The 27692-nt window shown below is 36.7% G+C and overlaps 1 protein-coding gene across 1 annotated transcript; it reads left to right on the forward strand.

The window, feature by feature from the left end:
• The first annotated feature begins 1377 nt into the window (after nucleotides 1–1377).
• Hydr2 (abhydrolase domain-containing protein 2) lies at nucleotides 1378–27692 on the forward strand. The gene is made up of 7 exons (XM_083142524.1): nucleotides 1378–1597; nucleotides 3342–3517; nucleotides 9503–9670; nucleotides 16457–16640; nucleotides 17608–17802; nucleotides 19851–20005; nucleotides 23380–27692. The coding sequence occupies exons 1-7, from the start codon at nucleotides 1443–1445 to the stop codon at nucleotides 23544–23546; spliced, it is 1200 nt and encodes a 399-aa protein (XP_082998650.1). The 5' UTR covers nucleotides 1378–1442; the 3' UTR covers nucleotides 23547–27692.

Consider the following 27692-nt stretch of genomic DNA (forward strand, 5'->3'; position numbering starts at 1 on the left):
CACAGTAAGGTTAATCGGGACTGGACCTACAGTTTAAAGTGGGATCCGAACCACTATGTGCCTCCACCGGATTTCGAACCCGGCCATCGTTTAACGTCATTGCCTTATAACCAGTGGCGTACCCAAGGGGGGTTGATAGGGGTTATAACCCCCCTATCGCCCAGTATTCCTAAAAAAAAGATCGTCGAAGGTAAGAAAATATGACAAAATGAGGGCTGACTACCAAGAAAAAGTATACATAACCCCTTCCTTTCGAAAATCCTGGGCACGCCACTGCTTGTAACGAACAAGTTTCGGATTTGGTTTTCGGTGTCGGTTTATTTAAGTGGCTAGTAAATGTAGTCTCTATTAATGTTTAAGGGATTATTTTACAGTCTGAAAAAGTATTTGCAGTGATGATTGTTCGTTGTAGTAGAATACTATCAATATTTTTAAAAAATATTTAGGTAGATTTCCATTTTGGGAGAAGCACGTGCCCCCTTGCTCGTCCCACTAAATCCACTGATGACTTCATATTTTTCTTATTAAGCAGCTGCTTTAGGCCAATCGCGACGATGATGATGGATGAATGAAAGGGTTATCGATGTCTACGCCAGAACTCAAACCCAGAACCTTTGGTAGTGAGATGGAGAGCACCCCACGGCTCAATGTGTTCAGGTTCAGCCACAGAGACTGTATTTCAGTTGGCGAAGGGTGCGTACTACAGTTATTACAGTTCGTTAGTAATTGATTTTTATTTTGTATATGGTATAAGGAAGAGGGGGAGACAGCATTGACCTGTCCCCCTACGACTCAGAGTGATATTTGAAAAATTTCCGGTGGGGGTTATAGCATGGTTATAGTAAGTACTCTGAAAGCAATGAGATGTTATAAAATCATAAGTATATCTATACGTAGTTATTCACCAATTGCCGAAAATTAGGAACCAGAGGGTGGGGGGGCTTTCCCCACATTCCCCATTCAAATAGCACGCTGAAGTAGAGGATATTGATTCAAAGGTAACGACGCGTATACTTTTGTAAATATTTTGTTGAATAAATTACACATTCGCAAAAATGTTAGTTTTGGAAACCCTGAAGTAGTATTTATTATTAAAGTCGAAACCTGTCAGATATCTAATAAAAGTAGTGCTATTTAGTAACTTTTTTATATCAACGTGCAGTCCAAAGTATGTATATAATATAGCTGAGGTGCAGTGTACCATAATATGTCAGCAGGATTGTGATCGAAAAGCTTGTTAGAAAAAGGTGTCAGACAGCAGAGCGGTCAAAATACCGTGCCGACCAGTGCAAGCCGTACTTCTTCTGTTTGCATGACGTCACTCCCTCATCCTGAACTTTCTCGCACCTCCCTTCCCCTGTATGTTCCAAACGAAAACGCCTGCTGACACTGTGACAGTGACAGGAACGAAAGCAGCCGAATGAGAGGGAATTATTTCTGCAATGTCTACGGCGCTGTTGGCTGTTGTTGCTGTGATTTTATGTATACTATTTAGGATTTTAAATGTGAACAGTCAGCCTCAAAAACCAGCTATTTATTGTAAAGATCTCTCATTTTTGGAAACCATCTTAAAGATTGCTCCACTTCTTCACGAACCGTAAGTAATCGGAAAATAAGTGGCGTATTGATGGAAACTTTTTTTTATTATTTTTAAACTATCTCGTGTGTTTATGGTCTTCATGATGGAAAGAGTGCTTTATACAGTGATGTTTAAGTGATGGGATAAGTGCTGATGCTACGAAGTTGGACGTTTGAAGTGTTGGTGCACCGATGAAAAACGAAAACAAGCCAGAAACCCTGTTTACAAATTTAGTGCATTTCATTTTATGAAATAACATGAATCATACGACATGGAGTTATACCTATATTTCGTTCGATGCCGCCGATTCCTGGAAGTGTGCTTTTCAGGAATTCACAGTTGTTTTCAGCGCATTTTTCACATTTGTCGTGGTTTATAAAATATACAGTCGGACTGTGCTGCTGGGAGGAAAGTATTGAAGTTAGTGACTTTTGAACAGTGCTTTATTCACATCCTTCAACCCTCCACCCTCGGCACCCCAGAAAATTTCATTGAACCTCCCCATCATACATGTTTTTTTTTTAATTATTTTTTTTTTCACAGCTGCTTCATATAAGGTCATTTTCATGCTAAATTTACCATTACACCCTTCTAGCATAGACCTTACACTCCCTAAAATTGAACATTCGGGTTAAAGCCTTGTATGTAAAGATTGGAGATTATGTAGTTGTTGAGAACCACTGCTTTTCATGTGTATGTAGAGAGTAAAGCATGCTTTAAAAAATGCAACAGCTTTGTTTGCTTCTTTTGATTGTAGAGGATGGATTAGTAGAATACTGTATTAAATTTTGAAGGTAATTATCTGCAATGTGTGAATGAACTGGTATATTACACTACAGTCCACAATCACTATTCCATGTTGGTAGATATTTTGATAAAAGTAAATACTTAAGTTTGTTGTTGTTTTAAGCCCACTTTAGCTGTTCAAGAGATGCTGATCAGGACTGGATTTGCAGTTTAAAATGAGATCTGAACTACTGTGCTATTTGCTGCACTACATTTTGAGGAAGGTGCAATTTATGCTCAGGAATTAGATATTGAACAGTTCCAAGACCTGTTGTTTTCTTATCAACATTTGCAAAAGATTGAACATCCCATGACAGAAATTCTAAACCATTGGGTTTTTATCAGTATCTTTAAAGTAGGAAAACTAGAAAACAGCAAGTACAGCTTGCTCAGAAGTTGTGTAATCCTAATTTTGATGGGTAAAACACAAAAAGTGTAGGATATATACACAAATTATTTATTGCATATTAGAGCCTGGATCAGTAGGATAATTTAATATAGAAATTAATTGTGCATTTCAGACTATCATTTTGTTTTTGCATCCACCAATCTTTCATTATTGGTGTCCATTTAAGCTTACAAGGTTCTTTGTTTACATTGCCAGTAGGAACCAAATTGTAAGTGAGTGCTTTCACAAATGAGTAGGTGATTCAGTCAGGTTTTCCATTGTTTCCCTTGCTTAGTTGGGGTAAGGGCTATTTTTATGTGTCTAACAAATGTCACGGACACTTCTTTCCACCCTCTTGATGGTTTTTGTGTGTCTACTCACCTTTAAACAAACAACATCCTGGTAATCAAAATTTTTGATTTGTATAATCTATCAATAACTGAAGCAGGGCCTTCTTCAGGAAGAAGGACAGGAGGTGAAGTGTATATTTAAACATTTTGGTTATAGTTAATGTTTTTACATGAATGCATTCTGTAGTTAATAAACTTACATTAGAAGGTGCTAATGAGTTTGCATTTTTCTTTGCAGTTACATTCCAACGAGGCTATGGGGTTTCAGTGGCCACATCCAGACAATTGTCCACAGTATAGTTGGACGTGTGAAGTGTCCTTGGCCGATAGGTGAGCGTTGCTATTTAGCGCTTCCAGATGGCACCACATTAACATATGATCTCTATGAACCTCTAGATGTTAGCAGACCAGAAGGTAAGTGCACAGATTCATTTTTTTCCTTAATAATAATAATTTATGCAGACCCTTGTAACATTATGACGAAAGTTCTGGTGATTCTGTTCATTTGTAACCATCACATTGGTGATAACGTAACAACAGTTTGGCTACATCATAAGATTATCACATAGGCCTCTACGCACACACACACATAGTTATATTATGTAGGATTACATTTCTTTTCCATTGTAAGGGATGTATTAGTATTTGTGACTGTGAAATTAATAACTTTGTGTAGTGTGGTAAATGTTCATCAGTTAAGTTTACACGTACGTTTTCCTACAGTTATGCAACACCTTTAGTGCAAGCCGTCTCAGGTTCGATACCCGGTGGCAGCCCCCAAATTTTCAGTGTTGACCCAGCATCATGAAAACAATTTGGGAACTACTTGAAGAGAAGAATAACACGCTTCACTCTCAAAAGTCAGAGAAACAGAAGTGATGGCACTTGATGCACTGATCATGCTTCAGCTAATGGCAGGCCCTGGCCCTCATAGGGCTATTGCACCATGGGGCATTGCTTGGTAGATTAGATATGGTTCCATTATTTCAGCTGGAAAATGAACTGTAAATATGTGTTCTCACCTGCTTCTAACAAGAATTACAAAAAACAACTTTCCAAACTACGAGCTAGCACTCCACGAAGTATCCATACACTGCAAAGATGCCAGAAGGAAACTGGAAAATATAATTTTTTAAGTGACCTGTTACCTCAAATATTACATGTACAATGAATGTTAAATTAGTTAGTCATGTGACTAAATACCAGAAACAATCAAGAAAATGATATCCTAAAATGGCAAGGTTCCAGTGGTGTCATGTTGTGTTGCATAATTAACTCATTTTTTCTCCAACACCCTGTGTAGGGTGAAGGTGGCTCAGTTTTCTCGATTTTATCCACATAGTGGTTCGTTGCTATGGGTTAATTGATGCATCCACCTTGGGAGACCTTATATTTGATTAAAAGAAGAATCCACCCTGACAAATTCTGAAAAACATACCCTTTATATACAATCTAAATGTGGTTTCATTTATTCGCAATTTGTCAAAATCAATAGAAACATGCAATCACATATAGATCCTCAGTCATTTGAGGGATCTCCACTGTGTTAACTCTATAACATTGTTTTGTAATTAAGGAGTCCAAGGTTCAATACCCAGTGGAGGCACATAGTGGTTCCAATCCCACTTAAAATTGTAGGCCCAGTCCCAATTAGCCTATCTGTGCATAAAGTCGACTTAAAGCAACGACTCAACTTTGCTGTTTTGAAAGGTTAGGTTGTAAATGCAAATTAAGGTCTATCTTATCTTATTGCTCCATATGTGAACATGAATGTATAGTAACACTTCTGCTCATGAGTGTATAGTTTAGCATTTGAATTGTTTCTATCCAATGTATCTGAACAGTTCAGAAATGATCCCAAAATACTGAAAGAGATTGATTGGTATGAAAGTGAAATTTGTAGTGTAATAACTTGGAGGTATATTGGAATTTACGTTTTTTTCAAATTGTCCTTTGATCTTAAAGACTAAAATTTTATTAATGTTAGTTTAAATCCTGGGAGCAATGTCATAAATTTTGTAGAAGTGTGTCATATGCTTTAGTACAGTTTTCCAATTTTTTGTTCTTGTTCTGGTATTGGATGACAATTTTAATGAATTCTGTGTATCAATCATGAACCACACTTTTCCAATCTAAACAGACTTGTGTAACTTGAAGCAGTGGTCAATAGGTTAGTTTTGTAGTAAAAGAAAACACTACACTTGGCTTGATTGCAGTGTTCTTCTCCAAAGGCATCCTGGATGATGAAATGTTAGATTTGGAATATTTAGCTGCACTACGCCGTCAGTTCAATCTCTTCGGTGAGTTTGTATGTCGCTTCCGCACTCCCATAAAACTTTGCTTTGTCACCTGACACACAATCCATTCCCGCTTGTACGTTGGAGGATTTTTTTCCAAACGACAAATATATCACACATTTGTGTCAAGATAGCACATTTAATATGATCAATGCTTGGTTGTTGCTAGCTCAGAAATGTTAGCTCTTGCTTTTGAACTTTTCATGCGACACCTCTCTTCATTTTTGTTGTTGTAACTGATAACGTATTTACACATTAGACGTTCTCAGTATTGGTAAGTTATGTTTGATTTGCAGAATTGTTTTGTTGCTTTCTTTGCAAGGTGCAATTTTTGATTCAAAATTTTTGGAGATTTTAATTTTGCATGCAGAAGTTCCAAGTTCGTGCCTGTTCAGTATTGAGTGTTGAACAATTTTCTGATAGGGTAGTTTGGCTTCCTGAAAATATCAACTTCGGTTGTTTTTCTTGACTTGCAAAGTGGTTGCCAAACATCGCTTTTGTGCTGCCAAGTTTACAAGTTATTTGCTTGCTTAAAGTAATTTATAATTGTATCATCAATTTTGTACCTCCGTACCTGATTGCCGCATAGAGTTTTGAGACCTTCTTATCCTTAGCTAGCCTCAGAAATCTGAAGCCTGGGAGTATCTCATATGTGGCATCTGCTATGAAGAAAGTTCTTGGGTGACTGGGATGAAATGTTGACAAATGAATACAGTGGAACCTCGATTTTACTCTCGGGGAACCAAGCTGAAAAGTCTTAAAATGTAAAATCGAGGAAATTTTTATAACATTTTGCTATGTTGGGACCATCAAGGTTAAATGTATAGTGTGGGAAAATATAAAATCAGGGTTCCACTGTATCTGCTAACTTTCAAAATAAGATATAGTGTTGTTTTGTATTATGCAACAATGGTTATGAGAACTTCTAAGAAGAGCATGAATAACAAAACAAAGAAAGAAATCTGTTTGATTTGAATTGCCTATGTTAGTAAAATTTGCCGTTTTCATTGCAGTGCAGTGAGTCTTCTGCCATATTCAGTCCACAGTAGGATTGTTGTATATCGTCATGATACATATATTCCATCCTGGGGTGTTAATGGGTTGTAAATGCTTGATGATTCTTTGCAGTTATACCTTGCACATCCTCCTCCTGTTGTAAATTGTTAAACATTCTGCCAGGATCTAATTTATTAAGTAAAGGAAAATAAAAAAGAGGGTGTATGCAAGAGAATTAATTATTGGATGAACTAAAGATTGCATTCTGTCATCCAGGTACAGTCTTCAAGAAAGTTTTCTTCTTGGAAATGATCTGCAAATGTCTGCACTACTGCCCCTTCTTCTCCCAATACACAGACAGGGAAACTCAGCAAGTAGTATTAAAGGTGAATTCTCCACAGTCCACCACTGGCATTGGTCACACAGCTCTTCACGCTTTGTCAAGATGTGGAAGATATTGTCTCCCTTTCTTTAGGTTTGTCTGCAATAACTACCATAGTTGGATGTTATCTCCATACACTTAAAATCAATACTGAACATCAGTTTTCATTCTTGAATTCTCAGCTGCATTCTCTACAAATTCCAGTACTTCTTAGTTCCCTGTTTCTAATATACCACTCTTTTTTATCTACCTTTGTATAGTTTCTGACCATTCAACAGTATAATGCTTTTTAGCCAAACACATTAAGTGGCCAACTTTCAATCTTGCTACCGAAGTTCCTGGGTTTGAGCCAGGCCTGGGTTTGGATGTTCTTTGTGAGCATCCCTTCATCAATTTCGTCTAATCATCACTCATCCTCATTCTTGCAATTAGCCGAAAGTGGCAGAAATGCAATGTAAAATAAGAAAGAAAAAAAAATCCTTGTAGTATGTAGTATATATAAAATTGAGAAAGTTTGCAATGCTTTACTCTCATGAAAAGCACATAGGGGCACAATCATTGCATTGGCATTGTACAGCCTGTTCCGTTCCAACGTACCACATTTCAATTCATCATTGCTAAAAGGTTATGAAACATAATGGAATGCGAGTGGTACTAGACGAAAGAGACACTCAAAGAATTTTATTGCATGGCCTCAAAGTTCACCGTTCTCTCACTATGCAGCACCACAATTGCATAAAGCACAATGGCGACTCCGCAGCAGCATGCACAATCTGTATTCTGGTATGCAGACACCAAATCAATCGTGACAGCGCAAAGAAATTACTGGAGAGAATATGGAGGTGAAGCACCTGATGGGAAAACCATTAAAGCATGGTATGTGAAGTTTTTGGTGACTGGAAGTGTTAATAAACAATCCGGAGGTTCTTGTCGACGAGTTTTAGAGGGGAAGGTGGAACGGAACACACTGTACAATAGCAGAATATAGTTAATTTTATCTCAAGTTTTGTTCTGTTGTGTGAGTAGAGTAGAGTGTTTAAACCACACTTGATGCTTTCCTCTTCCTGTTCACTATTTTGATGTAATTTTCACAAACTATGTTGCATGCAAACAACAACCAAATTGGTTTTATCTTAGCCTGAAATTTAAAACCTCTTAATAAATAAATAAGATATATTTGTTTGGTACTAGTAGAAAATGTTAATTTCAATTTCATGTCCGTCAGAACAATCAGATTATTTACATGTGTTGATAAGGCATAGTTTTGTTAGAATATGAGTTTTGTTTTGGTGAGTTAGAGTAATATGTGTGCATGGATTTTAATACAGTCAAATTTATTGCAGTAAAGTAATTAATAGCACATGTTTAATTGTGGAAAAATAATTTGTAGTGTTTATGCATGTGTGAGTAGCCAACCATGCTTGCATAGTAGTTATTGCAGGAGGCCCTCAAGACATGCTTGTTATGTAAGCTTTAAGATGTGGCTGTGCAAATTTTTATAGCTGTGGAGATTGTGATGTATTCTTCGTAAGTGTCTCTTCATCAATTTCATTACTCTTCCTCATGTTTGCAATTAGTCAAAAGTGGCAGAGAAGTTAAGGAAAATCAATCATTTAGGATGTATTGTACATCAGACCTACTGCAAATACAATTAAGTTATTGCCTGACAGCATATTAAGGCTGAATCACACAGAACTGGATTTCCAGTAGAAATACACTAGTTGGCGCTGAACTGGCTACCTGGGTGGAATTCATGGCTGCCGGGCTAGCTGCTTGACTGGTTTTGAGGAATAGGCCATGTTCTAATTGCAACTGGCTTTCCTTGACTGGATTCTATGGAACAGCCAATCAGAGCCAAGTTTGGCCATGTGAGGATAATCTGCGAGTTTACCAAACAAAAGTTTTTTGTCTGTGGTTTCCGAATGTTGGTTGTTTTTTTTCGGTTCTCGATAAATGAAAAAGTAACAGAGATGATGCAGATTCGTGTTCAGTTCATTAATATTTAGGTATTTATGCAAAGCGATGAGATTTGTACGGAACAAATATGATTTGCCGATAATGAAAATCCTTATTATTAGTAGTGTATTAAATGTTTGATATATTTAGTTGAACATTTTTTTTTATGAATGAATCGTGTGAATCTCGTGTATGATGAATATGCATACCCAATTTCATTATAAAGCTTGTTTAGTACACATTGATTAGCATATTTTTATTTTCTCTTGAACCAATTTGTAGTCCATACTTTTCTTTTTAAATTTTTAATAACAGCAGTAATTCTCCTACAACGTTCTTCAAATTGCTCGTCCATCTTTTTAGATTTTCTGCTCTGTGCATTGTCTTATGGGAACAAAAGTATAGCAACAAGTACAGTAACAAGTATCCTGTGAGGCGAAAATTAGCAGAGGGTAGCCAGTCTAGTGCCAACTAGGACATTCCTACTAGAAATCCAGTTCTGTGTGGTTTAGATTGGACAGAGTATCTGCTGATAGGTTGTATGTTTGAGGAAAAGTAAGAAATAAATTATATTTGGCCTCTCTTCAGGACTGCAGTAACTTAATAGCCCATCTGTGCAAGTATTGTTTTAAATGATTTTGGTGGTTACACCAAAGACAAAATGTGAAAAGAGAATGTGGGTTTGTAAAGGCTAAGGTGGTGGTAGGTCATTTGATAAGTCATGGAAGTTTTGTTGATCCAACAAATTGACTATGTTTGTCTTTATAGACGACTATACGTTGGCAATATGTCCTGGAATTGGGAACACAAGCGAGAGTGTTTACATTAGGACCTTTGTGCACTATGCTCAATGCCATGGCTACCGCTGTGCAGTTATCAACCATGTTGGTGCCCTCATGAGTGTTAAAGTAACAGCTCCAAGGATATTCCAGTATGGTAAGTACAGTTTACACGATTAGTACAAGCGTAGATCATTTTATGATATGAGTTGCGGTGTGTTTCATATTTTGTTTAACATTTAGAAGACGAGCAGTAAACCCATCTTACCACACGTGCCAGCACATGTATTCTGCAAACGACAAGTAGCATACCTGCTCCTCATAGCAGCCATTACAATGTTATTTCTTCAAAACTACACGTGATTTTTTCAGTTTCTTTTTTGTTAATTTGTATACATATAAAGGTATAACAAAAAAAATGTTACTATTGCTAATGGATGCAATTTGAAAATGTCAATTTGATTTCCTAGCAACATTTTGAGATAGAACTTGTAAATGGTGTATTACACTTCAACCTCTGCTTTTTAATGGTATATTTTACTTTTATGTGTAATAATAAAAGCAAAAGAACTTGTTCCACAACATGCGACAATTAGAGGGCCAGCGGGCAATGTCCAGTTTTCAAAATTGCCCAAAAATTACGGTTTTCTAAAATTTGCATATTTTCCATTTTTCTTCTTTCTTTCAAAATTGGGTGACTGGCATTACATGTCCTTTTGTCATGCTTTCTGCAAATTTATTCCATTCAGTGTCGATAGGATCGACGAGTCAAATCAACCAAGAGAAAATAAATTTTGGAATTTCAGGTCATGGATTTGACTAATTTTTAGTATACACGTTTCTTACCATCTTATCATTAGCTGGTATGTTCTACTGGTGGCTGTTACAGGGTCCACTTTGCAAAGGACTGCATGTCTTGGGATTTTAAGAACATCTGGTCATCTTGGATAACTACGTAAATGACTGTGCTGGAGCACAAGGATGCAAGAAAGACACCTGCACTTCATGTTCTACATCTTTCGAAAGTACACATCCCACCCACCAATTGGCATCATACGCACATGCTACAAAACCTGTGATGTGTTCAAAGGGTACATTTTCAACATCTGCATTAACTGTAACACAGTGCACCAACTTTTCTTCAGATGCAGAAAACACTTTTTCTGTGCTTACTGGTGTAAATGCATGAAACCTCTTGAGTCCGTGTTACAGCTACAGCTTCACCAAACCGTGTCTGTAAAAGTCTCTCTTCTTCCAAATGTTCGTAATTTGTCACATAAAGAAAGTTATTGATGGAGTGTTCTCCTTTCCCCACTCAAATAGCTGGAGTGGTGTCATGATTTCGTTTGAAAGAGGATTCTGGAGTCTAGCTTTGACTGCCAGCCTCTTTACTGTCCCTCCAACACCATCACACACTCCCTTACCATGAGCTGTTGCATAAAAATGTCACTCAGCCGCAATGCCATCGAAATCTCTATGATGGCTGCACAAATTTGCAAAGTTTTTGCGGTTCTTATATTGTGCTGCTGAACCATCAGAAAAATAATATACTTTCTGTAAGTTTGGCAAGAAAACTAAAAGCTTTCTTTGGAAAACATTAACAAGAACTGTGTTGTGAATCAATCAGTCTGAAATGAAGACATAACTCTTACGTTTTAGAATATCTTCATTTAAAATATACTACAAATGGATGACCTGTTGCCATTGAGTTGTTCCAGTGGAACCCTTGTACTTCATTCTGCAAAATAAATGAGTAATTCTCAGCAAAATCATATGTCTCCACAGCTTCATCATGCACTAGAGAACTTTTATTTTCAGAAAAATATACTGATTGCTGTTTGGCTATATAATTGTGTCTTGAGATTGATCAACTGATTTGAAATATCTTGAACAAATTCCCCTGTGGATGTAGTAATTGTCTCAAGAGAACAGTGATCCACTGCTTGTAGGTTATATTTTCAATCATCTCTTCCTCAAGGCTTGTTAGCAAGGCTTCCTTGAAATCAATTATCCTGGGACAGGAATCACACTCATCTAGAAAACACTTCTGTTGTGGTACCCTACACATTATTTTTGAACGATAATCTTGGTATGTTTTTAATGGATATTCATGTCCTGGGAGAGTTATTTTATTTAAGTGAGCTCCAGCTATCGTTAGTTAAACATTTTGATGAGTGGTACAAACACATACAGTGTGGGTACCACTGGCTCCTGCTATTATGCAACTCTTTAGTCTTAATTCTACAAATTTTGAAAACCCAATCTTAAGTAGCAGTTTAAAAAGTGTGAATATTTCATACAATATATAAAAAATACCATAAAAGTGATTACTTATGGTTCGTGAATATATGTTTTATAGAAAACACAACGTTTCGAGATGCAACTGGTCTCTTCTTCAGGTGCACTTCTTGGCAATCGGTTTATGAGGTTCATGCTTGGCAATGTGAGAAAGTGAGTTTTTATGTGCACAAAGGGCAGTTTTAACAAATACCTTTTTTAACCATGATCTTTTACTATCAACTTGTTCTTTTGTGTAAATTGACGTAGGCATGAAGTAATTCCGATTGCCAAGAAGTGCACCTGAGGAAAAGACCAGTTGCATCTCAAAACGTGTTTTGGTATTTTTTTAAGTACTTATATTGTATTGTGAATATTTCTCTCAGATTTCCCAGGATCAATCTTTTTTGGATGTGGATATGTTACCATTGTGTCCCACAAGAAAACATAGTATTTCTTGCCAGGCATTTGTCTGCTAACTTTTTTCACTGCAGTAAAAATCTTTAACTAATGAGGCTGTTTCTTCTGGTAAAGTTTTTCCAGGTCTGGGGTCAGGTGAGGACAAAATTCCCTTCTCTTCGATGAGTTTTTTTGCTTTCTTTGCTATGTAATTACTAACAACAAACTGCTTTTCAATTTTTCCACATGACCAACTAGACAAAATCATGAACCTTTCACTTTTATTTGCAGTTTTAAATCTCTCTTTAAGTTGCTCAAAGATTTCTGATTCTGAATTGCTACATTGGCATTCTTCTTCATCTTTATCACCTTCTGCATTAAAAAGGGATTGGGTACCGTATAAGTATTTCTTATTATCTTTATCTTTTCTCTGCAATACCTTTTCAAACTCTTCAGTTTCTTCTTACTCACTGGAGATTCACCAAGAGAGATCAAAGAAGCATTGAAGTAGCCTGTATCAACTTCCATATATTCTGAATCTTTGTTTCTGCAACTAGAACCAGCTTTATCATCTGGCCCTGAAGGATTTTCTTTTTCTGGAACGATATCCTGCTTTTCCTTCCCCAACTGCAGTCTCCAGTATGTGCAAATTTTCATGTTTTCTTCAATTCCGTAATTTACAGAAATCATCCAAGCTGCCACATTTCTCAGATCTTTACTACACCAGTGTCCCTTTTTCTTCAAAGGATTACAACAGTAAATGTGTCACTTCTTGCCTTCCATATCAAGATTTTTTTAAAAAATGAAGACAGTAATAAAGCAAGTTTCAAACAATTCACAGCACAGAAGTTAACTGAGATGTGCACACTCTGACAGCTACACCACAACTGATCCAGTTGGACAAAGAAGCATAGGAGAGCAGGAATAAACAAGTCACTGCAGGAAAGGGACGACTCACACTTGAGATTTAACTGTCTCTCACTCATGATACCAAAGATATACCGCCTTGAAATTTTGACTGAACACTGGTTTTCTTATGTATTATCTCTCCCCCTCCTCCTCAAGAAGTATCAGCCTATTTTTAATGCAACTTTGCATGGTTGTAGAAATGTACCACTGCTACACACTACATTTTTTTATTCACTGGGTGTGTGTTCCTTAAGTCTTAACAAAACGAAATCAACAAAGATAACTGGGCTCCTGAACTACTGAAGGAATTCTTACTCCTTTTAATCACATTTTCAGAACAGTTAAGGCACCCTCATCTTGTGCATGTTGCTCTCTGTTCAAATTATATTGAGTTTTCCAAACTAGTGCAGTTTGAAGCCATCATGTTCATGCAGCGTTTGCAAGCACGAGATGATTTTCACTGAACAAACCAGCCTTCTGGTCCATGTATTTCATGTGAGAACGAACTTCACACTTTGCACGAATTCATCTTAAGAAACACCATAACAAACTTCATTCCAGGACTTGTGGAACGGCCAATGGCCATAATTCGTTAAACTTGTGCGATTTTCAGAATGTGTCCTTATTCTGTTGTGCTGGCTACAGGCACGCGCTGAATACCGTTTTTTTTAAGGCAGAATTTAGATTTTCTACTTATTCCTGTAACTCATTACTGGGAGGTGCAATGTATAAATTTCACCTCTGCTAAAATAGGGCTACCACATTTTGAAATGCTAAAAAGAGGACATTTTCTTCGCAAGCCACACACGCCATCAATTCATTCACAACACGAAAACATTACATAAATCACATAATTTATCACCATTAAATAAAATATTATTCTCCATGATATTATACTGCCACTAACCTAACCTGACTTTATAGTATTGACGTCCACCCTGTTATATTGAACTAACCTATTCTTATGATTGTGTATTCTGGATTAGTCTTTTTAAATATAGAAACACAGTACCTCGTTATTTGTTTCCTTCCAACTGCTCCTTGTTCACAGTAGCCCAAGCATACTTTACTGTAGAACTTATCTTTTTCAACAATTCTTTTTCATTCATTGGGTAGGCATGGAATGGCAAGGCTGATGTCCTTGTAGTTGAGAACTTTCTAGCTACATTGGAATCAGGAAATAATGATTTTATCAAGCTTGATGTGCATTCCATCACTTTATAACTGTTGTGATGCTTAACAGTATGAAACGCGAAAGAACCTTCTGCAGCACTTACTTTATCTTCATGTTCGCTGCCAGGTTTCGTGAAAAACTGAGTCACTTTTGTAGATGAAGCTTCTTCACCTCTGACGGCTCTTTTGTGCTTTTTGCACTCCACGTGTGCTTGCAAGTCTAGCCCTCCTTTGTTTGCCACAGACATATGTACCGGGTTTACAAACCATACACTCGCCTTCAAAATCGTCTCTACCACGTCTAAAACATTAATACTTTTCTTGTAACTCATTAGTAAACTTGCACTTTCTTTTAGGCATATTAGTAGCTTACACCGTGTTCGCAAACTCTAACTTCCACTTCGAAACACGAACAAACGAATGACGCGGAAATCACATCGACCGGAACTTGAAACTAACAACAAACAACTAACGCTTAGCGCATCGTCCAGTACTGCCAACATCAGACTTTTAATGATTCGAAAAGTTGTAACTTAGCGATTTCTGACCTATGATGATTGGATAAAAGTAAAAACCCGGACATTTTAACAGAATGTAAAAACCCGCCCACACGGAAATTTCAGGGTCCGAAAAGAGGACATGTCCTAGAAAACCAGGACGTATGGTAGCCCTAGCTAAAAGCCCTATTATGTTGAAAAAAAGGAGAGAGAAAAAAACATTTTTCAACAACGTTAAGTTCTTGAGCTACGATTTTTTAATTATTTTTTTCTACTTCGCAGCAAGTTTGAAAAGAGTGCACCTGGAAAGTGTTCATCAATAGAGGCTAACATGTAGGGAGAGGTTTCCATCCACTAAAGGTTAATTGTAATATTCTATATTGTATTCTATATGGATTTCATTTTTTATGGGACTACCAGTGAAAGAGACAATAGATACACCAAAATTGTAATGAAATTCGAGAATGATTACACTTTTGTTCACAGAAAGTGGCACACTCGTTTGAGTTAAAGATCAGTTTTGGAGCCGATCGAGTGTGGCAGTACAGCCGAAGTAAAGGTTCGGGAAAACAGCACTCTGCAGTGTTGCTTACCACTAAAGTTTTTCACTGGATCCAGAGAATTTTCTGACTTGCCGAGTGAAAAGAAACGGTTACAGGAAAGCGTTGCATTTTAAATATTAATGCAATGCAGTGTCCAATTATAATACAAAATAGCAGGAAAAAAATCGGGAAAATATTCTAGATACTCAGTATCGCATAACTAATCTAAAAAAAACCCTACCTCAATCCCTTCGCTTGGGAAAAGCTCATATTCATTTGAAATCAGAGGGGAGTGGATAGTGGTTCCATTACCTCTTTCCCTAGCTTAACGTAATAGCAATGTTGACGTTCACCAAGAGGACCCGGGTTCGAATTCCAACCTGAGCGTTGGTGTTCTTTGCGAGTGTCCCTTCATCAATTTTCCCATATCATAACATATCAGAATCTGCTATTTTGACAGAAGCTAGAGCACAAAGATTATTAGGGGTTGGAAACACTAACCTTGCTGAAAAGCAGGTCTTCGATTGTCTTCATTAATATACACACACAACATTAACTCATAGTCTAAGAGCAATGTGTGCACAGCATAGAGACACTATACCATGAAGCGTATTGCTTTCAAATTAATGTAATTAGAGAGAGGGACATTGGAAGTTTGGAGCCGGACAAGTAAAAGTGCAATCTTCAGGAGAAATCACCCTAATAGCGTGCTTTTTTTGCACCACAGCTTGTGTCCATGTCAGTAAAGTGCCAGCTTCGTAAGCTGAAATCCTAGGTTCGATTCCCCGTGTGGTGAAACTTTTTTTTTTCTTTCTCTGCCAAACCGGTACCAAGAAAAGTATGTCATGAAGTCACAGGTTTATACTTTGTTGTTGTTCGTGTGGCAAGGAGAAAATAACTATCCAGTGAAAAACTTTAGTGGTAAGCAACACTGCCGAGTGCTGTTTTCCCGAACCTTTACTTCGGCTGTACTGCCACACTTGATCGGCTCCAAAGCTGATCTTGAACTCAAACGAGTGTGCCGCTTTCCGTGAACAGAAGTGTACAACCACATTAGATTAAATAATAATTGAGAAAAAATGATATGTTATTGTTTCTTGTTTTTACTACTTTGTCAGGTTTTTTATTATTTATTTTTGTCTGCAGGTAATACAGATGATTTTGGAGCAATGTTGAACCATATAGTGGAAAAATACCCTACAACGAGGATCATATCTGTAGGATTTAGTATGGGTGGAAACATAGTAGCGAAATACATGGGGGAAGATAGACGTCGTCCACCGAATATCATTGGAGGGATTTCAATTTGTCAGGGCTATGATGCGCTTGAGTAAGTTTCTGTGAATTTATTTTTATTCTAGAGGAAAAATGTAAACTTGAACTTTGTTTTAATTATTCTTTATTGCTTTGCACCGTAACCTGTCATGATTATTGTCGATATGTCACCTTGTAATAGCAATTTTTTAGAAGTTTTCAAACAGTGTTATATACAGAAAGATTCCTAATTACTGCACTTTACCCATACATGTAAAGGAAGAAAATGAACAAACAAAATGCACATGGTAATGAAAAATGTTAAACAAGGATAACGGAGAAACCAAAATATGAAGAGTAGTGTACAATAATGTGATTATAACACCATTAAGCCTTGTTTCCACGATTATGAAAAAAATATAAATATGCTGACCAAGGTAGTAATTTATTTTATTAAAAACATAAACTAAACGTAACATTTCAACCTTCTAGCAAGGTCTTCTTCAGACTCTGTATCAAGTACAAAAGTAATAAGATACAAAAACAGGGCATTATATATACACAAACATTACTCCCTCCAGACTATTAGAAAGTTGTTCTGGAACTTTCTAGCAGGTGGCTTTCACTTGTGAACTGTACTTTCACCTAAAAGGCTAAACATATTTACTTCCATATAGAATGTGGTTGGGCTTTATATCTCACGCTCTTTTTCCTTCATTTTTCTTCCTTCTCCTCTCCTCTTTCTCTCTTGACAAGAGACTAATGTTTGTGTATATATAATGCCCTGTTTTTGTATCTTGTTACTTTTGTACTTGATACAGAGTCTGAAGAAGACCTTGCTAGAAGAAGACTGCTAGTTTATGTTTTTAATAAAATAAATTACTGCCTTGGTCAGCATATTTATATTTTTAATAATGTGATTTTAAAGAAATGTATTATAGTAAGAAAAATTCAGCAAAATACCAATGATTCAGTTAGTCTTATTGTGTATTATTTAACAATGAGAACCATACATGTTTATGATGATTGTCTTTTGTGTGCAGGGGCACTCGTCTGCTGTTGAACTGGCAGAACTTTCGAAGGTTCTACTTTTATGTGATAACTGAATGCATGAAATCTATAATACTGAAGCATCGATATGCCTTACTGTCCGAAGAGGTGAAGAGGCGGTTCTCGCTCAATGAAAGGGAGATCATAGCAGCAGCCACGCTTCCTGAATTGGATGAAGCATACACCAGGTGATCCATTTAATACCTTGTCAAAAATCCAGATATTGATGGGTGAAAGATCCACCCTATTGTATTGCCTGTTTTAGTCATAACCTAGTATGACGATGTCTTATATGTTGATCAATCTCATGTCTAAGGTACAACTAATAATAATAACAACAATACTGCTAACTGACAATTTGTCAATTGGTGCTAATGGAAAGGCTTGCTTTGAATTATTTCATAATGCAATATTAGTATCAGCAGTTGATGTTTTTTAGTTGTGCCTAAGCCAGTTTTAGTTACCAGCGTGGAGGTGGCAATCGCTACTTTGTAATTAATTATTTTCATAATCAATGATTTATTATTAGTTTTAGATATTTTGGCATGTGATTACTTAAATTCCCTGAATGTTATATTCCTTTTAAGGAATGTCTGGAGTAAGAGAACGTGATTATGGTCGTGGTGCAAGTTGAAGGGTGTGTACCTTGCCCAATGAACACACGGAGGGGAGGGGGCGACTCGACTGCTCATTCACTGTCCAGTAGTTCTGTAGTAATCATGTCAGCTCGCATCAGGAGAGCGCCGCATAGTGTTGCCCCTGTTTGAGAACCTATTTGCATGAGGTAAAACAGTAAATGAATGTGTTTTGGAGACAGCTGCCCTAACAGGAATTGGGAAATCCACCGTTTTTAATATCCAGAAGGAAGCGAAACAATCGCGAGAAAAGGATGGAACATCACCTGTTGGAAACGCCAGGCATGAAACATCTGAAACGAGCTCAACAATTTGCAGACTTTGATGAGTTTGTGCTAGAGGCATTACGAAGGCTCGTTCACAGAGAAGTTTGGGTTTTTAGGATGGCAGTTCAAAAAAGTACATGTGTAAACAAATAAGTTATGTACCATTTACAGGCCAACTATTGGCGTTCTTGCATTGCATTTCATTGTTTTCTTAAAATACAATAAATGCACGATATTATTTGTTATTTGTGTAAAACAATACACTGGCCATTGTTGAGAATAAAAGAAGAAATTGGCAGCAGAAAGCATTTTGCTTTACTGCCTTTATACCGCGCAGCACTTTGTTGCTTTCATCCCGCACCTTTCCCCACCTTGTCTGGCCCCATCCACAAGCTTTCCCCTCTGTGCGTCGCTACTCCAGACATTCCGGAAAAGTTGTATAGTGACTATTGCTCTACGTTATATTTCAGTGTTAATTGGACTTTGCATTCTAATGTGATTGATTAATTTTTAGACTCAAAGGTGCAGTCATTGATGATTAGGAAAGTGAGTTAATGCCATTCACTCTTTTGTTCATTGTTGATTTCTTGTTAGCTTTAGACACTTGGAGCAGAGGTCACTTAATGTTGGACTCTTATATTAATTTATGATGTATTATTAGTTTGAAATTTCTCGGGGGATAGGGATATTGCCCCCTCCACCCTCTTTCTTACTCCCACATGCCATGTTGAAGACCAGTTAATTCTATTTTCCTATTTGGTATGCAAACTGCTGATTTAATTTTAAAATAAAATGGCAATTATAAGTTCTTAAATAAAACATTATTCATAAATAGGAAATGAGAGACACGATAATAGATAAATACCAAGAAAATAGTGCTAACTTTTTCCGCATAACTGTTTTATTTGTAATTCTATTAATTTCAATGGTCACTGCCACCATCCTCGGTGGAATGCCATGTAGCAGTGCAAAAGTTCCAACGAGGATGGTGACAGTGGCCACTGAAATTAATAGAATTACAAATAAAACAGTTTTGCGGAGAAAGTGAGCACTATTTTCTCCGTATTTAAAACATTATTATTTTAACAGTGAACATCCTCCTGATTATAGTGATACTCTCAAATGCAGTTGGCCTAACGTCACTCAAATGTCAAATATGTCATGCAACTTATTTTCATCAGGAATCAAAAGGATGAATTTGACTAAACTGTGTATGCATTAAAATGTTTTGTGAGTAAAGCATATTTGTGAGACTTAGTTCTATTAAATTTATGAAAATTAAGTAAATTTAAAGAAAACAATGTGTGAAATAACATGCATGTCTTTAATTTGCAGGAAAGTTTACAACTTCAAATCTGTAGGAGATATGTATGCGTGGAGCAGTTCTAAAAATTACTTTGAAGGAATAACCACACCAATGATCTTCGTAAATGCCAAAGATGACCCTATTGTACCTGAAATTTTGTTAAATCCAATTCGAACATTTGCTGGTAAGTGCTTCCTTTCTTCCTGTGTGCTGTAGATAGCCGATACCACTCCTTATACTTTAACTTTTCCCACTGATTGAAAGTTGTAACAATTCCAAGTAGCTCAGAGTATTTATAAGGGATGGGCAAGGTATTGGTTAAGTTCACCGTGCCATGTAGGCACATTTAGGGGATGTGGAGATACGGACCCACACATTCTCGATCTTGGCCATTTTGTAGCTCAGCCTGCCTTTACCCTTAACCCCCAATCAAGGTACCCGTTGATTTGAGGCTGAGTGAACCGCATCGACAGGGTCGGAAAAATTCCACCCTTAGATCACCCACTCCGGGTCTCTCATGTGGCAGTCAGGCCCCCTACCGAGTAGACCACCATGTCTCTTATGGATTGGCTGATACCGATAATGATAACTGATATTCTACCGATCCAATATAAAATTCCAAGTGATCCTCGAAGAGTGTGAATGCTTCATTGACCTTAATAAATGTATGTTGCAAGATGACTGCAGTGCAAAAGAACCTGCATATTTAGGTATTTATTTTTATGTGGATTACATATTTATATCCATAAAAATTATAACAGAATGACAGGATATTGCACTAAAATTTAAGATAGATATATCAGATTGGTAAAATTACACTGGTCTACATATAATTTTTTTTTTCTGCTGACTTAGATATTTTAACTGATTCTATATAATTTGAGGTCGCTGATTCCAGATATGTAGTCAGAAAAAGTGTATCACGTCACAATTTTTCACAAATCACATTTGAAAATTTTCACAAAATTATAATACTGAGCTAAACTCCCCAACAATTTTTCATATAGATATCTGCACATAATGAAATAATAGGACTGTACATAGGTGGCGTAGCTGATAACAGGTATTAAGTTGCATTGTTTCACAAGTCACATTTCAAAATTTTCAGAAAATTATATCCAGCTACATTCCAACAGCACTTGCAAAGAGAATGCGACGTAGTGAGATGTCCATGCAGAGTATCGCGTCACGTTGTTTAACAAACATACATTTCTATTTTCTCAATAGAGAGTTCTTAATGGACAAAATGTTTAGGCAATTCCGGCAAATTAATCAATTTGTTTCACGAGCACATACAGTCAACACCTGATGCCTGTACTTATGCTAAACTTAACATACACCACAGAATAGCACAACATGCATACCTACTTAGGCAAACATTTTTGTTTATTTGATTTTCTGGATAGGTGGCCTCAGGAACGTTACGCTGCAAGCACCAGCAATAGTCGGCCATCATGTTTTCATTCCATTTCCCCTGATATCGGTGCTCCATGGTTTTTATGTGTTGGTGGAAGCGTTCGCCCTGTTCTTCACTTACGGCACCAAGATTGGATGGAAATACATCTAAGTGGCTGTGCAGGAAGTGAAGCTTGACGCTCATATTTACTCCTAACTTTTGAAACGTCACCAACAAATTTTCAACTAGAACCTCGTAGTTGTGCGCCCTGAAGTTTCCAAGAAAGTTTGTAATGACATCAGAAAAGGCACACCATGAATCTTTCTCTGTGCGGTTCATTGTTTGTAATATTCTTCATCTTTCATTAGCATCCTTATCTGAGGACCATCAAAAATACCTGCTTTTACTTTCTCATGCGCCAATGCAGGAAATTTTGAGCAAATGTATTTAAAGCAAGCCCCATTCTTATCCAGAGCTTTTACATACTGCTTCCTTAATTCCAACTAATGTGCAGTGGAGGAAGTAACACTTTCTTAGGATCAACAAGCCCCTTGTTCTGGATGTTTTTCGCTCCGACTTCAAAGCTTTTCCTGGCAAACCACAGTCTTCGTACCCAATGTTCGTTCCTTGCTCGACTGTCTCATAAACACAAAAAGCATGGATATTTCGTGAAACCTGCTTGTCTTTACTCCATTGTCTGAGATTTTCTACACAGGTCCTGCATACTTGATGAGGTGCCCAGGATTTATCTTGGTCACACAATTTAATTCTGAAATATGCACTATATGCTTTCCTTACAAAGTCAGTAATATTTGTCCTTTGTTTTGGGGTTGTAAAAGAACCGCAAATGTAACAAAATATATCAGGGTTGTTCTTGCACTTTCGACGAACAGATGCCATGTCAACAAAAATACACAACAGCTGAACAGGTAACTGGATGAACTGCAATGAACTGAAACAATACACAAAACACCACTAAAATCAGCAACTGTACACAAAACTTGCGTAAAGTTAAGAGCAGCAAGCGCTTCCGATATGCAATAACAGTCGAATTTGTAAACCCAAACTAATACTGTATCTTCATAAATATAATTGTGAATACTTTGGTATTTGAACCGCTTCTGTATACGATACTCAGTTCTATTTGTAATTGGATAGAATTTTAAATGAATATTAGTTAATATACTCTTGCGTTTCTACATTTAACAATGTTCGAATAACTGATTGAAATAATATTCATTATAGTATTCCATGTGCTGCCATCTTGTGACCTCTTTACGGACTACGTTGTGTCATTGCTCTAAATATACATCCCTAATATTAGATAATTTTCTATTTTCCTCCAAAACCTGACGTGATAGAAAAAACCCGAAAAAAACGAATTTCGGTTTTGGATTTACCACCCTCGAATTACTAAAGAACAACCATCAGCCTCCAGGCAGCAAAATGGACGTAGACCAGTCCATTAATTTTACCGATATACCAATACACCTGATATGCTTATCTCAGCCAATACTGATAGAGTACCAATTAATCTGTCCCATCCCTAATATTTATAAATGATAAATATGAATATTTACAATAAATTTATGGAATTCATTGTGAATATTCATCTGAAGAAGACCCTGTTAGAGGGTGGAAACATTATGTTTTTAGTGTATATTTTTTATACTATAAATTTTGCCTTGGTCAGCATTTTAATGTTTTATTAACATGGAGGTGATAACTATGTTCACTTAATTTTAAATTTCACTGCATCTTTTACTTCACGATCCATATTTGACTGAAATATGTGTACAATTTGGCTTCGAGCATACGAATGTACACCATATTCAGCTCGTTGGAGCAGTTTTTACTCATCTATGAATTCTGTATGCTATCTAGCATTGCCTGTGTGAACTATCAATCTCTCGAGCGAAAAGCTCTCATTGCAGTACTCTGATGCACACACATTGTCTACAAGTAGCAGATAATTCTTACTGAACAAACCAACCTCCTGGTCTGTGCATTTCATGCAAGAACAAAGTTCACGCCAGGACTTGGCCAATGGCCAATAATCATTTAATGCATTAATCTCGTTCGACTTTCAGAATGTGCTCCTTAACTGATAATTGCAACCACCTCTCTATCTGTAAGTGACTGTGTCTTTTCTTTTCCGACAGAAAGCCACAACAGAGTAGTATATTTGGAATTAGCTCATGGTGGCCACCTAGGCTTTTATGAAGGAGGGCTTATATACCCAAATCCAGTCACGTGGTTGGACCGGACACTGGTTGAACTTATAGGTGGGTTGATATTTGCCCATGCTCACACGCTGAAGGTCGAATAGCGTTGATCCACTTCAAAACAGGGTAATCTGCGAAGTAAAAGGGATTTCATTTACTTCGGCAACATTTTTGTATAATGAGTGGCATACTAAGTAACAGCTACGAGCAGAGTATCTGGAAGGGAAAGTTTGATGGTTGTGCTTGTAATGGCGTGAAATCAGCTTTGTTTTGAGTGTGCGTGTTTATGTGAGAATTTAACACTAGTGTCTTGCATATCTTGGTATCAAAATGACCAGAATCGGCCACAAGATTTTTAACCGAAACTCTAAATTTGAAGAACAAGGGAGTGCTTTTGGTGGGGGGGGGGGGGGGGCAAAATTTAATTTGCAACATGGTTTTTGCATACATGTGTCCAGGGTCCAGTATAATACATTTTTATTTGCATCTCAGATGGCTGTGATCCATTTAATTTGTTAATTCTTGTGGAATGTTGTCCTCACCTTGCTCTTTGTGTCATTCTTGATAAAAAAAGCACTATTTTTTAAAGGAAAATTGGTTGCAAATTGTGTATTGTTTTATAATGCACAATGGGGAATCGAATAGTACTTGCTGTTTCTACATTTCCAAAAAGGACGTACACAGTTTCTATTCTTTTGCATTTTATTGTTATTTTAGTATCTTATTCCTTGTAGTCATTGTTCCTATTGGATTACTAATAATAATTATTGCAATGTTCTGGAATTGTTGCATTGTTTATTGTAACAATCTTGATGCATACCAAAGATAGATCCACTTTCAAAGTTTTAATTCACATGGTGAATAATGTTTAAGTTATGTATTTATAACAATTATTTGAATTTCATTCTGCTTTTAAAAACATATTAATTTTTAATGAGCCTTATATTTATTTCATGTTGTGTTCGAAGTTATTTTATAAATTTTTGTTCAAGTTAATCCTAAAATAATTGTCTAAATTGTTTATCACACATGCCTGCATTTTTGTGTAGAAATGGAATATCAGATATTTGAAAGTATGTTTACATTCACAGTTTTTAAATCCAGGCTTATTTTAGTAGTAGTAGTAATATTTGGGACAGAATATTTGTAATGAATGTACATTGAAAACAGTTTTATCTGTGTTTCATTAAGAAAAATTCAAGCATTTGTAAATTTTTCGGTTCCTTTGTGTACAGGCATGAGTAAAATGCTGTTAAGTTGTGGTGCACAATTATGTGTAAACTGAAGTTGTAGTTTGAAGTTACCACCTGATTTCAAAAATAGGTTTCTGAAATCACTAAAGAAAATGACACATTGGGGAAGGATAATTTCTGTTTGAAATTTCAATTTATTTTAAGCCTAAACGTTGTGGTTAGAGGGTTAATCAAGTGTTCTAGGTTCATTTCCTCATCAGGTCATGTTTCAGTGGTCCGAATATCTCTTTAAACTGTACATCCAGTCCCATTTAGCCTGGAATTAAATGCATCAACAATTTTATGCTTTATTGTGTATTTTTAAACACAGTAATATATGCAGATGAAATCCCAAATAAATGAATATCTTGGAAGCAACGTTAGAAAAGGGAAGTCACAGGGAACAAAGGATTACAACGTGACAGTGTATTTGGTCAAATTATTTGTGTTGGAGTTCATTATCGTCCTTTATCACTGCCATTTCTTCTGTCAAAGGTTGTTTTAAGTCCACTGTATGTTCTGGTTGGCTAATTGGGAATGGGCTTACGGTTTAGTGTAGGTTCGGAACCATTGTGCTTCTACCGGATATCAAGCTTGGGACCCTTTAATTGGTTACAAAGTGGTAGTGTTATCACTACACTTTATCTTTTGGAACAAATTTTTTGGTTTACAATTCACCAGCTTTTTTGTGTGATTTGAGCTGTCCACTTCGTATCAGGACTCAAACCACTTCTTCTGGGATTTGTACAATGCAGTGTTAATTCTATACATCTAATTATTATCAACCACATATTTTATTCTCCAAACAAAACAGTTGGTTGGTCAAACGAACAACAAGAATCGTATGAGGGGTTCAAAGCACAAGTGGCATAACTCCACTTTCCGTGGAAATGGAGTTACATGTATAACACAGAAGTGTGAAGTATCATTTCAGTGCTAGAAGTAAGTGTCACCTAAGTTACAAATTCTTGCTCATATAGGCACCACTATGTGCTCCAATAGCTAAACGTGGGACTCAGCTATGTAAATGTGCCTTTTTCTCAAAACTGTCTTGGATGGAGTTAACGCCACTTGTACTATGAACCCCTCATATGTTTGAAAACGAATTGATTTGAACAGCATCAAGGAAACTTTTATTATAATGTAATAAACATGATGGTACAATGTTGCCATGTTACTGTCCCATACGTCATTTTTCTTCATTTCTCATCATTAAAGTAAGACCTTAATCATAATTAGGGCTAGGAGTTTCATGACTTAGCATATTTTTTTTGTTAAGGGTTATGTGTTCCTTGTTCCAAAATGTGGACTGGGTTCAGTGCCAGACACGATTCTCTATCCTCTACATTTTGACTCTTTCATTTCCCCTTCTGAACACACGGTGGCCTAATCTACTGTTTTGTGTGAATTTCATGCAGTGATTTTCAATAACACTTTCGATAATGTGTCAGTAATATTAAAATTGCTGTATTTTTAGTACATATTACAAATATTCTTTAAAATAGGCCTGAGAAAACTGTGAAAATGTCCTTGGTTGAATTTTGAAACTGATAAGAAAGAGTGTTTGTTGCAGTGTATTTCCATAGGCATTTATCAGGGAAGAAATTGTCATGGCTTTTGTCTGTGCCTTCGTGTGCTTTTATGTAATCACGAGAAACTCGATACAATACATTATAGCAGGGTGATTATATGATAGAACTATTAATGAGTGTGTATATGTTAAGCTTGTATGTATTTGTGCATTCAGTAATATGATTCATGAATGAGCATAGTTAAAAAGTATGTAGTAATGGTATTCAAGTTGGTCAGTATGTGAATTTCTTGGAAGTGTCAATATTTTTACATCTTGCACCTTAATTTTTATTTCTGTGTTTTTCTTATGATACAGAATGTTCCAAATGTTTTCATTGTTTCTGGTGAATATACCACAATGTGATGATGCAGTCCTTGAAATGGACTTAGGTCAAATGTAAAGAGTGGTCACAAAGTGGGCGTACCCCCTTTATTTTTAACACCACAATGATCGTTGAATGCCTGATAGGGACACACGTCTGATGGGTTAAGCAGTGGTGTATGCGGAGTCTTAAGACCTGGACTAGCTCACTACGACACCTGTTTGTAGTCTATGGAGGAGGGGAGAATACTAGACTCATTATTGACGTCTTCAAGGAAGCCACGTTGCCATCCCAACGGTAGTCAGGTTGCAAACTTATAAAAAATCCTATGAATTCAGGTTGCCAACTCATAAAAATTCAGGTTTCCATCTCCTAAGAATTCAGGTTGCCAACTCGGAAGAAATCAGGTTGCCAACTTCAGAATCACCATTATCTTTTTTTTTAAATCAGGTTAATTCAGTTTTAATAGATTTTTCTTCAGTATTTTAATTTCTAGGCTTCAGGCTTCGCAGATAGCCTGGAATATAGGCTCCTGGGTTTAAGAGTCTGAAACATTGGTATGGAGACAGTCATTTTTGTAGCACAGCCAAATTCTATGCCATGTTCTGTGCATGAAGGCATCTTCCACAGCTGCTTGTAACTCTTGCATTGTGCGATATCGGTTATTTCTGACCCTGTCGTTGATGAACCAACGGTGAAAGGTGAGGTCGGGACTTTTCTTGGAACCCAAGCTAAGGAGGCTCAGGGATCTGGGTAATCTTCTGAACCTCTTCCAATCCCCCCCCCCCCCCCCTGGAAAGATCTTGCTTAGGTAATGACTAGAGGCACATAATTTTGGTAATAATAAAAAAAATCGGTACAAAAACAGTCAATTTCGGGTTCAAAAGCAGTAAATAAAATAAAATTTCTGTGTTATAGCGATGAAAAATCGGATCAAAAGCAGTATAAAATGACATTTTGGTTTTAAATTGTGAATATGATCCTAAATTTGATTTCAAAACTACACTTTGTACACAAAACTACACTTTGTACACAAAACTAACATTTCACCTCTAATAGCACATTTGAATGGCTTATTGCAGAAAGGGACCTGAGTCACATTTTTGAGGTATCAGAGTTAATT

Source organism: Lepisma saccharinum, chromosome 21, assembly GCF_977018435.1.
Source record: "Lepisma saccharinum chromosome 21, izLepSacc3.1, whole genome shotgun sequence".
NCBI lineage: Eukaryota > Metazoa > Arthropoda > Insecta > Zygentoma > Lepismatidae > Lepisma > Lepisma saccharinum.

Bases quoted from the DNA above. Each gene is read 5' to 3' on its own strand.
- Hydr2 (XM_083142524.1), top strand. From the start codon at position 1,443: ATGTCTACGGCGCTGTTGGCTGTTGTTGCTGTGATTTTATGTATACTA. The intron at 17,803-19,850 runs GTGATCCATTTA...TTTAATTTGCAG, and splicing joins TTGGATGAAGCATACACCAG to GAAAGTTTACAACTTCAAAT. The intron at 20,006-23,379 runs GTAAGTGCTTCC...CTTTTCCGACAG, and splicing joins TCCAATTCGAACATTTGCTG to AAAGCCACAACAGAGTAGTA.